This window comes from Motacilla alba, chromosome 9 (genome assembly GCF_015832195.1).
Source record: "Motacilla alba alba isolate MOTALB_02 chromosome 9, Motacilla_alba_V1.0_pri, whole genome shotgun sequence".
In the NCBI taxonomy this organism is placed as follows: Eukaryota; Metazoa; Chordata; class Aves; order Passeriformes; family Motacillidae; genus Motacilla; species Motacilla alba.
The window spans coordinates 9248181-9262612 of NC_052024.1; the positions used below are offsets into that span (position 1 = coordinate 9248181).

General features: G+C 41.6%; 1 protein-coding gene across 8 annotated transcripts in view; it reads left to right on the top strand.

The window, feature by feature from the left end:
* The window catches only part of NYAP2 (neuronal tyrosine-phosphorylated phosphoinositide-3-kinase adaptor 2), a 137210-nt gene that overhangs the window by 114010 nt on the left and 8768 nt on the right, over positions 1–14432 (top strand). Inside the window, exons 7-8 of one of the 8 annotated variants that reach the window (XR_005257948.1) lie at positions 10407–10427; positions 11660–12393. The exons of 5 other annotated variants lie outside the window; for them this stretch is intronic. Coding sequence is in view for 1 of the 3 variants with exons in the window: in XM_038145471.1 (XP_038001399.1) it covers positions 10407–10409 (3 nt within the window). In the remaining 2 variants the exon portion in view is untranslated. 2 more of the 8 variants (XR_005257949.1, XM_038145471.1) reach the window with 2 other exon arrangements.

A 14432-nucleotide genomic window follows, 5' to 3' on the forward strand; every position in this document is an offset into this window, starting at 1 on the left:
CACCTTGGGAATTTTTTTTCTGCTAATGAACTTTGCAAAGTGAGGTTTGTTTTCATTAATTTGTAGACAGTGATTGGAAAATCCCATGTACCAGGCTGCATAGCAGCACAGAGGTACATGTTTCTAAGATAGATGGTCTGAAGAAAACCACACTCTTTGAAAACAAAACTGCTGATAACTAGGGTTTCATATTTTAGCTTTCCTGCAAAGCAGAACCTATTTAGATTTCCACCAAAGTGTGTTCCTTATCTGCAAATGTGCAGCCTCTCTTCATGCTGCCTGTTAGTTTCTTGCTTTTCAGTGGCCAGACAGCACTGTCTTTTCCTGTTGCCTCCTCAAGGTATGTTATCTTAATTCTGAGGGTTTCTATGCCTCTTAAGGTTTGGTGTATTTTTGTGGGGGACCAGGCAGTGATATCTAGCTCCAATTTAAGCAAGGAAAGAAGATTTAAACTTTACAGAGATGATCAAAGTAAAATTCAGAAGCCACGCTGAGATTAGATGGAATAACTCAGAGGAGGGAATGAAAATACATCAACGGCTATAAATTAAGGAGTCTCAATGTGCATTGAAGGAATGAAGAAAAAGCTAGAAAATATATCAGCATCAACACTGAAACTTTTTGTGGCTTATTTTAGAAAAATTGCAGCTCAGTTCATTACTTGCCTGATATCTGCCTGAGCTCTCTGCAAGCTGAGGCAGCATTTTACTTTCCCCACATGACCACATTGGTAAACACGACAGAAGGATGGACAAACTAGCCATTACCCTCCAGAAATCAGGACAGCTCTCACTTATTTTATGATTTGTATCAATATAATACAGCAAAGGGGAAGGGACTCCCAAGAGTGGGCTTAACCATTGTCTTGCACCAAATGAAGTGAATCCATCAATGAGAATGTGTCTTTGATAGACAAGAATTTTAGATACAAGTTGGCTCCTTAAATTCATATCTAGGTAGAAAAAAAAAAAAATACTTGTACAATAACCAAGTGCTGAGGGATGCTGGTGCCTGGGGCTGGCAGGCTGAGGGAGCTGCAGAACAGACATGGAAATCCAAGGTTCACAGAGCTAGGGAGCAGAGACCAGGAGCGTTCCAGCAGAGTTTTCCAACATAGCAATGTGGGTAGAGAGGTATGAAGTAGATTTTCTACTTTGAATATGCAGCTGGGAGGGTTTGTCTTTTTGTTCATGCCCCCTTGGCCTGGGACAGGGGTAGTGCACACCAAGGTGCATGAGCAAGGACAGGAGAGAAACCCTTTGGGATTGTTTGGGTCTGTGCCAGAGGCAGCCTGGGTGAAAACGCGCTTTAGCAACTGTTCAAAATGGACAGTTTGGCTAACCCAACGGGATTAGGAAAAGCTTGATTTACCCCAGAGCTGGGGAGGCAAAGCAGGGAGATGCTGAGGTTGGACCCCCATCCCACTGAGGGCAGGTGGGCTCAGCTCTGGGCTGAGGGGGAGTAGGGCCCAGCAAACCCCTTGGGCCAGCCCATCCCACAGCCCTTGTCCCACATCCTGCATCTGCAGGGGAAGCAGAGGCTTCACTGGGGCTGCCCCACCCGCTCCTGCCCTTCCCCAGATGGAGGCAGAGGGAGGGGAGGAGAGGAGGAGAAAAGAAGGAGGCTTGTTCCAGCCTCAGCTGTTAAATCTCTACTCCTCCACACAACAATTAAGATAATATTTTATTTAAGACTCAGTATTTACATGCTAAATGAAATGCAACCAAAATGCATCTATTGTATTGTGAAAGAAAAAGAAAAATCTAGCATTAAAACTGATGTGAGACCTTCAGGGTAACTCTTATTTAATTTTGTACTCCAGCTAAAAAATTCCAAATACCTATTCTAATTGTTCCATTTTAAAACAAAATCATGATGGAAGGGAAGTACCACAAAGAAGCTGAAACATATTTTAGGTGCTTTTCATGTGCATGAGTAGAGCAATACCTTGCTGTTTAAGTTCAGTGAAAGCTCACTGTAAAAAATATACAAAACTTTAAACTAGTAATTTGGAATTAAATTTTGACAAGTACGAGTACTCTTCAGCAGCACAGCTATGTATTTGTCTCATGCCTAAGTTCCCTCTATATTGGGTCAGTTAAAAATCACAAGCCCAGCTTGCAATGTCTCTAGCTTTAGCTGTGAATACAAAACATATTATAGTCTTTGTATGCCTTGTAAACATTGTGGTCACCCTGTAATTAATGAATGCTGGGAATGCAAATTGTTACCATTATGGCTATAATTATTTTTGAAGGCACCTAGACTCAGTACTTCCCCAATGAATTGACATTATCATGCTTTAGTTGGCAAATGTGCATCTGAAAGTGAATACTCTGTGAGCATAAACAAAGCATCTGTGCTCTTCTATTATTCTCAGCCTAAAGTTGCCATTTTTTTCCCCAGCAGTAGTGTACAAGAGTTCAAGGAGTCAGCAAACACCCTGCAGTTGTGGGGCACAGTAGCAGAGCTGGGTTCTTGATTCTGCTGTTGATAAATTCCTCTGCTGAGAAATGAGCACCTATAAATCAAGATCCACTGTTCTGTATCTGATCACAGCAGTCTTTCTTTCAGCTTCCACTATATGAAAGAAATACAGTCATTGCAGGTAGATGGAGAACTCTGTGGACTGAAGTAGTCCTTCGTCCAGTTTGATTAGTAGGGAAATGTTAGTAAAAAATTAATTGTGCTAGCAAGGGAATTTGTGTGTGTTACAGAGCATGGACCCATGTCAGCACTCAGTGCTGTCACTCTGTGCTACATGCACTCCTTGATGAATCTCAACCTAGAACCAGCATCAGAATATCTTGGCTCTTATCATGCACAAGGATTTGCATAGAAAGAATCAACTTCTGTCATCCTTGCCCTCTGGACCAAAGGGAAAAATGATCCCCGTGAGCTGCTGGTTAAAGATCTCAGGGGACATGCAGTCCCAGATTTCTATTCAAAGGGAATATCTAACTACTGTGCTAATTGCCACTCTTATAATTTTCTCTGTCCCTCTTTTCTCCTCTAATTTTCAGAAGTTCTGAAAGTCTGTTGTGTATTTTGGACATAGAATAGCAAAACACACGAAACAATCCATGGAACAGTGGCAACCCTTTTCCTCCCCCTGTGTGTACATGCCAAGTGTTCCTCTTGAGCCACTGCAATGCCTCTGAGATGTCTGTTTCTGTGCTCCTGGAGCCAAGGTTATGGTTGCTCCTTTTTGATACTTGATCTTTTTCTTCATCCAAAATATGTGTCCACAGTGTGGGAACAGTCCCATGCTGCTTGCTCTGTAATCAGAGCCCCAGGGGGCTTTGGTCTGGACTTTCTATACACTATTTATTACTTTGGATGGTAGCTTCTATTTTTGTCTGAGAAGATATTCACTTAAAGGAACTTAATTACTCCTTATGTTTAGCCATCCCATTTAATAAGGCTTGGGATTGTCACTGGATACAAAACCTGCTTAATGTTGGCCACCAGGATCTACCACAATATTGACTGTGGTGGTGTCCAAGAGTTGTAGTAATTTTTTGGTAGACAATATGCATGGAACAAAGGCTGTTCCTGCCCCAAGGATTCATAAGTTCAGTGCAATAGGTGAGAAAGTAAGAGGTTGCAGATGGAAGTAGGTTGGTAAGGGTATGACTCTCAATTAAGGAATTGCTTAAGGTTTGGTTTTTGTGAAATTAGAAAGTGCAAGAAACTATTTGGGGTGCAATCTACTGTGTTTGTGACAGTGATTTTACATCATTTATGTGCCATTGATACAATGAAATACATTTGAATGTCTAAAAGTGGAAAACCAGGTGTATTTTACTTAAAACATTTTAAAAATTATGTCTCTCTCTCAAATGTCCCTGTCATGGAGAAATCTTTAGTGTCTAGTGTATGCAAAGAAAAGGAACGTAGGTGTAGACTGAATCTTGTGGACACTGGTTTTGCAAAAGGCAGGGAGAAAGGAAATCCTCCAGGTCCTACCTGGGAGGATGGACAGGTATGGAAGAACCCACAGTGGGTACAGAGAGAAGCCCAGGGCACAGGCACTTTACTGATGGGACAGGGGCCAATTTTACCTTGAGATGCTCTCTGGATTTGACCAGTGTATGTATTTAGAAACCTGAATCCAGAGCCATAGGATATTACTTTCTTGTTCAGACAGAATGTTCATGAGAGTCAGGGATCTGTCACCCTGACTGCTGCCACCTTGAAAGAAGTGCCAGGACATGAGGCACGAACTGTGTCCTGCAGTGTCACACAGCCCTCTGGGGACTTTGCACTGCAAAGAATCCGTCGGATTTTGGATTTATGCGATTTGCGCCTTTCTAAAGTGCAGCAGAACCCTGTGCCCACAAGAGGGAGCGGTTGGATTACTTTCCACAGCTCCGGGTTTTTCCTGCAAAGACAAATCTCTTGCACACATGAAAGCAAAATTCTGCTGTCGACAGTCCAGCTAATATGCTGTCAACATTTTGGATGAGAGCAACAACAAGAATGTTAATGCTTTGGGGAAGGCTCCACATTGCATTGTGTTGAGTTTCAGCTCGAATCTGGTCTTACCTAATCAGTGCATGGGTCCAGAGCAGTGCAAATGGTTTCTAAATATGCAAATTGCAAATAGAGAACACTTATTAAAAAAAGTAAAATAAATTTCAAAAAAAAGGAGAATAAAATGCAAACCTTGAAGTAGATGGAATTGTCACATCCATTATCCCTCACCTCCAAGTTACACCTGACTGATTGGCTTGAGAAGCAAATGTGTCCAAGCTGTCTTTTGCTGGCAGACAAGCCTACTATTGCTGTCCCAACATCTTTTCTTCATCACTCAGCTGGGTTGGTCATGCAGCAGGAGCAGGCCAGTGCATTGCTTTGCCAGGGCTCTGGTTTAGGTGTGGCCCCACACTGCTGGAGCAGCCTCTGTCCCACGGCCGAGGGGACAGGAGGCACAGGTGGATCTGAGCATGCACTGCTGTCACTGTAGGTGCCAAGGCCCGACATGGGTTTGGTGACTCTCCATTAGGGTCATAGCATGGGGTTTAGGCATAAAATAAGTGTGTCAGGGGGAGGAAGTAATGGGTGAAAGCAGGTCAGCTGTAGAAAAAGTAATCCCACAGCAAGAGGGTGTCAGATGTGGGAACAGAGTCACTGGTCCAAGCACCACACCTCGAGTCCGTCATCCTGCCTCGCCGTCGAGTGCCCGCATGGCTGCCACTATTTCAGGTGTGGTGGAAGAGAGGAGAAGAAAGAGTATTCCATTCCTTTACCCTGATATCCTATTCTTGCACAAACTTTGTAAGCTTGTCAGCAGAACACAGAAAGAGGTGAGCTCCGTGACAGAAACTGCTGAAACCTTTCAAATGCAATGATATTCTGACAAAGGATGAAATAACACGGCATTTATGAGGTTTTCAATTTTGTGCTCAACATTTTTTTACTGTCCTTATCTAGTTGTTTCTCAGATTGGGAGTTACAGTTTCTTGAACAGGCACAGGACAGACGTGAGAAGATCCCACCTGTGTGGTCAGAGGTTTCAGGGGGGTGCTATGTTGTGCCTGATTTTGATAGAGTTGAGATGGTGTTTTTCAACACTTTGAAAAACAGTCAGCTCAACAGAGAGATTTATGGGGACAGATGTTGCAGCCAATGCAGCACAATGAAGGCAGTTGTTTCTGGAATTTGAGGTATCATCCAGAGCCCCTGGAATCTGAGGTACCCTCCAGAAAACCTGGAAGTTGATGCCAACTGTGTGTCTCTGGAGTCTGAGTGCTTGAATGTGGGGCCAACAGCCAAGCATGGCCTCTGCACCCTTTCTTTTGAGAGTCAGATTTGGGCATGGGTGTAGAGAGTGGGATCCACAGGAACTAGTAACTAATATTTCCAATAAGACACTCATGCAGGCCAGTGACAGAGAGAGATACAACCTTGAAAGTCTCATGCCACCATTGATCAGCCATGCCTGAGCTGTGATTCTTGCAGCTCGCTGAATCAGTGAGAGCACTGTTTCTACTGCCTAACACAGAAACTGAAAATTATCTGGAAGTTCTTCATCTCATTTTCAGCTGCTCTTGCACCATTGTACATGGGTCTACTAAAAATAGGTAACAGCCAATGCTAAACAAATATATAATGTTGTTTGTGTGAAATAATTTCAGTCCAAACATCAATAAGTTGCCTATAAAATTATTTAGTTTGGTAGCATTGGTAGCATTCCTTCCTCTTCAGGGAATCTCTCTTTAAGGCATATGTAATAAATTTACTTGTTCTCTTCTAAAACTTGTAAATTCACTTCAAAACTTGTTCTGAGCCTTTTGTATGCAAACAATATGTTTTGCCACAGTCCCAGAACAATAGCACTTGCTAAGTTTATTTCAAATGGTCTTGCAACCACTCTTGAAGACATTGTGCCTTGGTTAAAATTTTATTTTAAAAAAACCCAGAAGCATGCAATTTTTTCCTTTTCCCCACCCCCTTTTCTGTGTGTATTTATGTTTAACTCAGGGCAAAAATTTTGTAATATTCTTAAAGGAAAAGATAGAAATAAAAAAATGGCATGAATTCATGAAAGCATGGGTTTATATATAGGCATTCTCTGTAAATGAACCAAACATTCTGTATCCTAGGTAGAACAACCTTATTTGTCTGCTCATACGCATCTCAGTTTCCTCCACACACTCCCACTTGTCCTCCTTTTCTGAGCTGAGTGTATTGTACCATGTTTCTGTTGGAACTGCGTGTGCCTGACGCATAGAACACCACACGGCAGCCAGGTTGTCCCCACCGTCTGCATTGAGTCACAACCATCCAGGCTTTGTTCTCATGGCTGTCACCACCCCACCAGACTCTCTCGGTGTTTGTGTAGCCTTATACAGTATATTGCACTGACTGTACCTGTAAAGTATCTCGTCTGTATACTGTATGCACATAAATATGTATATTCACTCATGTATGTATGTATAGGACGTTTCTCTATCTCTGTATATGTACGTGTGTTTGCTCATAGTCTTTCACTAGAAATGTGTGGCTATTCATATACATTATGTGTATGTCAATTAAAAAAAAAGTATGAATGCCAGCACCCACTTTTGATAACCTACTTTTATTCTCATTTTGTCTTGTTAAAACAATGAAAATAAAAACCTCATGTATTTTAAATGAGAACTTTAAAAGAATATTCTTTTTACTAATTTTTAAGGTTTCCAGTTTTTCAGATCCAAAATGGGAAATATATTGGTGTTTCTCCTGACAGTTTTCTGTAGGGGAATAATATTTGGAAACAGCTCAGTCTGTGTAGTTTTGGCTGTCTGTGTCTTATGCAGATCAAGTGCTCCAAGGTATAGAAATGCCCTAAACCAGCTGGATCTTGTGCTGCAGATCCCAGCTCTATTCACATGAGGGACTTGCTGTCAGTCTAGGGGTGACTCACATGCATAACACCTTACATGAATAGATACTGGATATAGAAGGGCCTTAGGCTGGAAAGAAAGTTTCTCCAGTTCATGTGAGCATTAGGAATGGATAAAAATACCCAGCTTCATAAGTGCATTTTATGGGAGCACTGCAGACTATTTGTCAGACCTCTTACCCTTTGCAGTTCACAGTAACATATAATTGCTAATTGATTAAGCATTTATTAAAACAGCTAACTATCATTATTAGCCGTTTGTAAAACGAATCACCACACAACAGTATGCAGGCTCAGTTATCTCGCCTTGAGGCAGCAAAGCACTGGCTTTTCTTAAATAGCAAAATATTTCTGTTAGTCAGGAGGATGACTAATAGACTTTTTCCAGTTGAGCATGTATTTAGGTTATCCATTGAATTGAAGCTTAAATGATAATCATCTGTATTTCTCTATGAGACATACAAGTGATAAATTTTCTCCCTTTACAGGTAATTTTATCATTGTACTAGCTTGTCCAGCTGGACCAGTCTCAGTGTGCAATCAGTTGCTGCAGCAGAGTGGCAGCAGCTACTCAGAACAATCTCAGAAAACAGATCTTTATGCAGGAAATACTGAGAACCTTGTAGGGTGATGGATACACTGTAAGGAAGACCCTTCACCCCAACTAAAATTGAATGATAGGAAATCCTTTTCATTTTTAATTCAAAGTTACAGGGTTAAATTCTGACATCACACACATCAACAACAAATTCCTGTTTTACTCCTAAGCTGTACCTAGAATGTCCAAGGAATGCTTTTCCTCAACAAAACATAGGCTGGAGAAAGGACATATTCCACTAATTGAGATAGGAGTTTATGGGCCAGTGGCCTGATCTTAAGCCTTTACAAGTCAGTGGCAGTTAGTGGACTCGGATTCTCTTGGCCCTTCTCTTTTTTTATTGTCTGGAAAAGCACATTTGCTATCTGGTGTTTCTGATCAGAGTTGTATGATTCACAATAGGAAAAAATAAAAATGAGAAAACACAACGGCAATATGCACTTTTAAAATTAACATTGGTCAGATCATGGTTCTTGGCACCAAACTTTTAAAACACAATCAGAGAAAAGCAGCACTTTTTTTACTGTTGTAGTTTGCTTATGTTACAGGTGATATGTGTCCATAGGTTAACAAGAAGCTCAATGTTTTCTTTGTCCTGCACTGTCATTGGCCCTTCCTTTTAAGCTGGATATTTAAATTTCCTTGCTGCTCTGGAGATCTCAATTTGAGTACAGCCCTGCTGCTGGCATAGGCTAATCTGAGTTTGCCAGGTCACCCCATGGTTGAGGAGCTGCTGCTCTGGTTTTTTGTGTTAGTGCTGATTCACACACACTGTCAGCCAGCACCATCCCTTCAGAGATTCCTTTTAAACAGAAAACAGAAGCAAGGTACAGGGATTCTCTGAACCCAGTGAATCCCATTTTCTAAAGCACACAGATACCAGGCTGAGTCTCTTGCTGTAACTCACCCATTCTCTGTGCCAGGAAATCATGTCTATATTAGATTTGGCTACTGTATACTTTAGCCATTCGTGATATAAATCAAACTGCATGATGTTGCTGTGAGGTAACATCAGACGTGGTATCTCATATTGAGGCAGGCTCTTACATCTTTGTGTTCTTCAGAAACTCTCAGTATGGTTTACAACTTTAGCAACTGTTGTTTAACTGCACTTCAAATTGGAGTTAGAAATAAATGATTAATTAAGATATTTGTCTTTTAATAATGTCTTTACACATTTTTAAAAGGAAGTTGTGACCATGTACGAGAGTATGATCATCTCTGAACATTTGGTGTTGGTTTTTAGTTATGTTTTCCTGAACATTTTCCCTCCTTACAATCAGTACAATATTTAAGAAATGGCATTTAGTCTAAGAAAATGATCCTTGACTCCATTTCATTATCAAAAATGGAGAAATGTAAGAGCATATTTCACAGTTTCTCATAAGTAAAGCAACCTTAAAGCAGTTTTCAGTACTGAGGCATTTTCCCTACATACATTATTTTGTTAATTTTTTATTTCTTTAATTTTAAAATTCTTTTTGGCCATTTTCTTGAAAGTACTAGAGAAATTTAAGGACTTAGAACCTTTGGTGGTAAACAGGTGTGGTGAAGTTCTTCATCTGTTGCAGCAATAAAAGTTAGCTAAATCTTGGGTTCAAGTACTGACTTCAGTAGAAATAGTGCTGAGGGTCATGTGCTTTTTTATAGTTTGGAAAAAATGAGGTCCAATAAAATGTGGAAACTAATGGAATTTTTGATGTCTCCCCATGTAACATTTTTGTAACTTTAGGACAGGTTTCAATGTCCTCTTTCTTGCAGTTCTTAGGTCTTCCAAAGTTACGGTGCTGTTTCCATTCACTTTCATTCTTCCATTCCCAATTTTTGGGCCCTTCTTGGTCCAAGCAGTATCCAGAGCATGCACCCTGCTGCCTCCAGCTCCCTTGTACATGAGAGCTTTGGCAGTCCACATGACTCTGTGGATGCAGAGGAGGAAAGGACCTTGCCTGCAGCAGCTCTCACTGCTCCATGCCGCCTCTCAGTGCACTGGGGGAGCTGTTCATCTCTGCATGAGATTTAGAATCTGGCAGCTTTTCAAAGCTGCCACGGCTGAGAGTAAGAAACACGAACTGCAGCTGGGTTGTGCCGTGGGCATGGCCACCCAGCCATGGGCAGGGCCAGCTGCAGCAGCCACTGGGGTCACAGCTCAAACCACCCTGCTGTGTGAAGTCTGGTTCGTGAGCAGTTGAGGCACACATGCCCCAAGCAACACCTTCCAGCAAGGGGAAATGCTGGAGAGAATGGATTAGTAGTGCCCCAAAGCAATCTGGGACACAAGAGTGTTACCCTGCAGCTGCTGCACTGCAAAATGCAGTACACAGGAGACCTCTGTATCACTGAACTTTAGCATAGTGTCTGTCCTTTGTCCCTCCTGTGACTGACCTAATACAATATTGTATTTTCCTTTCTATTTTACAGTGAATGACAGGAAGTATAATGGTGGGTTGCTTGAGTTCTGCATTTACTCGTTAGCAAAGACATAGATGAAGTTTTGATTTTCATGAGTGATCTCAATAGGAATGCACTTTGTGATGATCCACTAAGATGCATGAGATGACTTTCCACAGTATCCCCAATATCAGTTAATTTGCAGGCTCTTCTTTTGAAAGCGTTTACAGAGTGTGATCAAGCAGTACATTTTGGGCAGTTGTTTGGTATTAAAAGTAACGGTGACATTTTGTAATTGAAAGCAATGAATCATGAAACTGGAGATCTGGAACCAGAAGTGCTGAAGGTTTACTAATCATTTGTTAACTTAATTTTAGGATAAGTATTAATTACTCATAATCTTGAATCTTTGGGAGTTCCTGGAGTTCCAAATAATCTTGTCACTCATTTTGAAGTGGTGGATTAGTCAGGCCATAGAGCGAAACACAATGTAGTCATGGCTTTTAGTGACTTGTAAGTTTGAAAAAAGGTACCCAGAGTTTTTTTACAGTACTGCATCATATAATTACATTGAGTGACAGTGCAGTTCTTCCAGGGATTCTAGTTTCACAGTTTTTGCAGGGTCTCTTGTTTTCATTTTTTTTCTGTAGTAGTATCATTTGAAATAAATCATATTTCCAGGAGTTTAGGGATTCGGAATACTGTAAATCAAAACCTTAAACACAGCAATACAAATGTTATAAGAGCCCTAAAATGTATTGCACATGCTGTTTCACAGGTTGAAATAGCAGGTGCCAGTGAATGCTTTTAATGTTAAATATATACACGGTAAGATTACAAAGCGTTCACTCCTACACATTTTGTTGAAATAAAAACTAGTGTGATGGGGAAATTCTTTCCCATGTTCTTAGAGGGAAAATAGAGATTGATCTTGTGTCCCTTGAAAAGAAGAATTTGTGAAAGGTCAGAAAGGACGGATTGTGTAGTGCTTAACACTTTGTGTGCACACTTGTGCTTGTGATACGACTGCATAAATGCACAGGGTCATTCTAATGTGGCTGCTGGCGTCAGAGGAAAGCTTCTAGAAAACACTTGAGGCACTCCTAGGGAGGAATTTGCAGTTCTGCTGCCCACTGTCCCCAGGGAGCCCTCCCAGGCACTCCAAACTGCATGGAGAGTGTCTGCTTTCACAGCTCACTTTGCACATCCTGCGTGTTCCTGAACAGACTGTTACTTTTAATCACCTTTGTATTAATAATCAACTGTTATTTTGAATTTGACAGTAACAGGAGAATGAGTTAGCAGTACCGAGCTGTATGAACAAGTAACTATCCTGGGCCAAATTATGCTGTCTTTCATGGCAATATTCCTCCAGAATGCCTCTGTCAGAGAGAGGGAAATGACTGCAAATTTAGCCTGTAGTTCCATCCTGACTTATGGACTTTTGCAGGCATTGGAAGTAACATTCAGCAGCAATGCAATGGTTATAGCTCACAGTTAGCAAAGGAAATCTTGTCCAACATAATTTTCCTAGTGGTCTTCTGAAGTATTTTAAAATCGTTTTTATTGAGGTTATTTCTACTGTTTGTTTAAGCAAACTATAGTCAAATTCTTGGACCCATGAGGTCAGACAGTAAATTCCTGTTGGCTTCAAATGGGTGAGGATCTCTCTGCTCAGATTTTCTGAAACCTGATTCTGGCTGAACTCCTTCCTGCCTTGGACAACTCCCCTTTTGTGAACATGTGCTAAGAGGACCTGCACGTCAAGCCGAGTATCAGATAGCGAAGTCACTGTTGCTGCTTAACATAGCCCTCCAGCGTTGCCCCGGGGCACAGGACTGCCTTCTAGGAGTGGGATTTCACACCTTCCCAGTGGAATTGCCTTACCCGGCCAGAGGGCTGGGAGCCATCCGCACCAGAGAAAGTGCCGTCAAGAGTTTCAGTGGGAAACAGAGTTTGGAAACTCCTGTCTGAGAACAGGCATGAGGGAGGGAGTACCTTTTCCTCCCAGAGGATGGTAAGTGGCTTTCAGAAAGCCTTTCTTCTTCACTCTCTGCAGCCTGCCAAAACAAACCAGCATGCTTGGCTCTGCTGAATGATGTGTAGCACTGCACACAGATTGCACTGTTAGAGACCACTTTGCTTACAGATCCAGGAGACTCCTCCTGCTGCCTTTTTTATTTAATTGTATTTTGTGTTAGCTTAAGTGCACTTTGCTATAGCCTCACTCAGCTATTGGGCTTTTATTTTATCTATGTTATGCAGTTCTGACAAAGAAAAGGCTATTTTTATACAACAGCCATTATGTGTAAAATAGTTTTCCCCCATTCTTCAAGAGTCAGCCCCTCTTTTCATCCAGCAGAAAAGGGAGATGCTCATGAGGGCCAGAGGCAAACAGCATCTTCCTGAGTCCCATAACCTATGGAATTTCAGCACAAGAAGTGGGAACCTACACAACTAGGAAAAAAATTATGAAAATGCAACAGAATCATGGGGCTCTCCTATTGCCCAGAGCTTCTGATTTCACATCAAATAAGCCAACAGCATTAAAACAAGGCAAGCAAAGAATTTAACAGACAGGATGTCATGAGGTGAAACAGCTGAAGGGTATATGCTGTTGTCTAAAGCCCTCATGTAAACTATAGTGGAAGATACTTTTTTAGGTAATTAAAAATTCATACACTATAAAAGAACACCCTGTTCACAGATGTGTCCAGAGCATGATCATGTGGTCACGTCAAATATTAGAAAGGGTTCCTTTAAAATGAATGAAAATTGTCAACATTTTCAAACTTAGTGACTACTAAGTGTGTACAATAGACCTGTGTACAATATTTCAGGTACTTCTTCTCCCACGTGGCATTTTTAGCAGCACATATTTTCACAGGCACTCATTAAAAATTGTAATCACTTTCAATGACAGGATTCCTGAAACACCTCTTAGCACTGGGAATTAGCATGGCTTTATCCTCCTACCACACTTCACCCAGTGGCCTGACTTTGGAGGAGCAGAGTTGCTCCTGGCACTTGCTCTCCTCTTGTCTCCTGCCTGCCCAGTGTTTGGTGCTAAGGTTACCTAGGGCTTGGCTCGAGACAAGGGGATATGTGTGGGACTTACATAGCACAAAATGTCTTTTTACTAAGAGACAGCATTATCCATCCATGTATTTATGTAGCTATTTTAGTAACACATGAATAAGTAAAATTTTTCACAGCGAAGACAGTCCCAGGCCTGGTGCTGAGGATGTTTCACTCTGTACTTTTAGTTCTGCTCCTGGATTTTTCTTTTCACAGCCATCATGTTTTTCATTTGGAAAGGCTATGCTACATGAGGTCATTTGGTTTGTATGTAACTTACAGGTATCACAATGTCTTTTTCAGTGTCATTCATGTGTTCAGGAACTTGCACAGCCCTGTTTGGGGCCTGTCCTGATGCACTTTGCCCAGTGCCCTTTATAGCAATAGCCCAGTTCCTGATGGGCCCAATAGTCTGACCTCATAGTGTGGATATTCATCCACAAAAAGATACAGGATGTTTTCTACAGCTGTTGAACACAGCTAACCTGTGTGTAAAGTTGTGCCCATCAGTAGCTACTTAATTGTATCATTGGATAACATTTTATTCTTTTTCGATCTGCAGCTATGACTCTCACTGCCAAACCAAACAATCCTGCTAGGTTAAGGACAGAGAAAGAACCATGTTCATTTACATTTCTCTTTCTTGCTGCAAACACCCATGTTTTGAGCACTTTAGTGGAAGTACTGGTGCAGTGTGTCACAACACAGCGAGGGCAAGCAGTGTCTGGCAGTCAGGGGTTGGGGTGCCCAGGGCCAGGGCAATAGAAAACAGAAATAGTCCTCTGTGACACCAGGGGCTTCCTGGCAGTGTGAGTCACTGTCTGTTCCCCAAAGCCTATTCTGAGTTTTCCCTGGGATTACGTGCTTTTCCCAGTAAATTCTGATGTGGCAGGAAGCTATGGCATGTACTGACCTCTGGCTTCTAGTCCTGGCCTCTAAGAGCAATTGAACTGGACACGTTCTGCCCATCAAACCTCT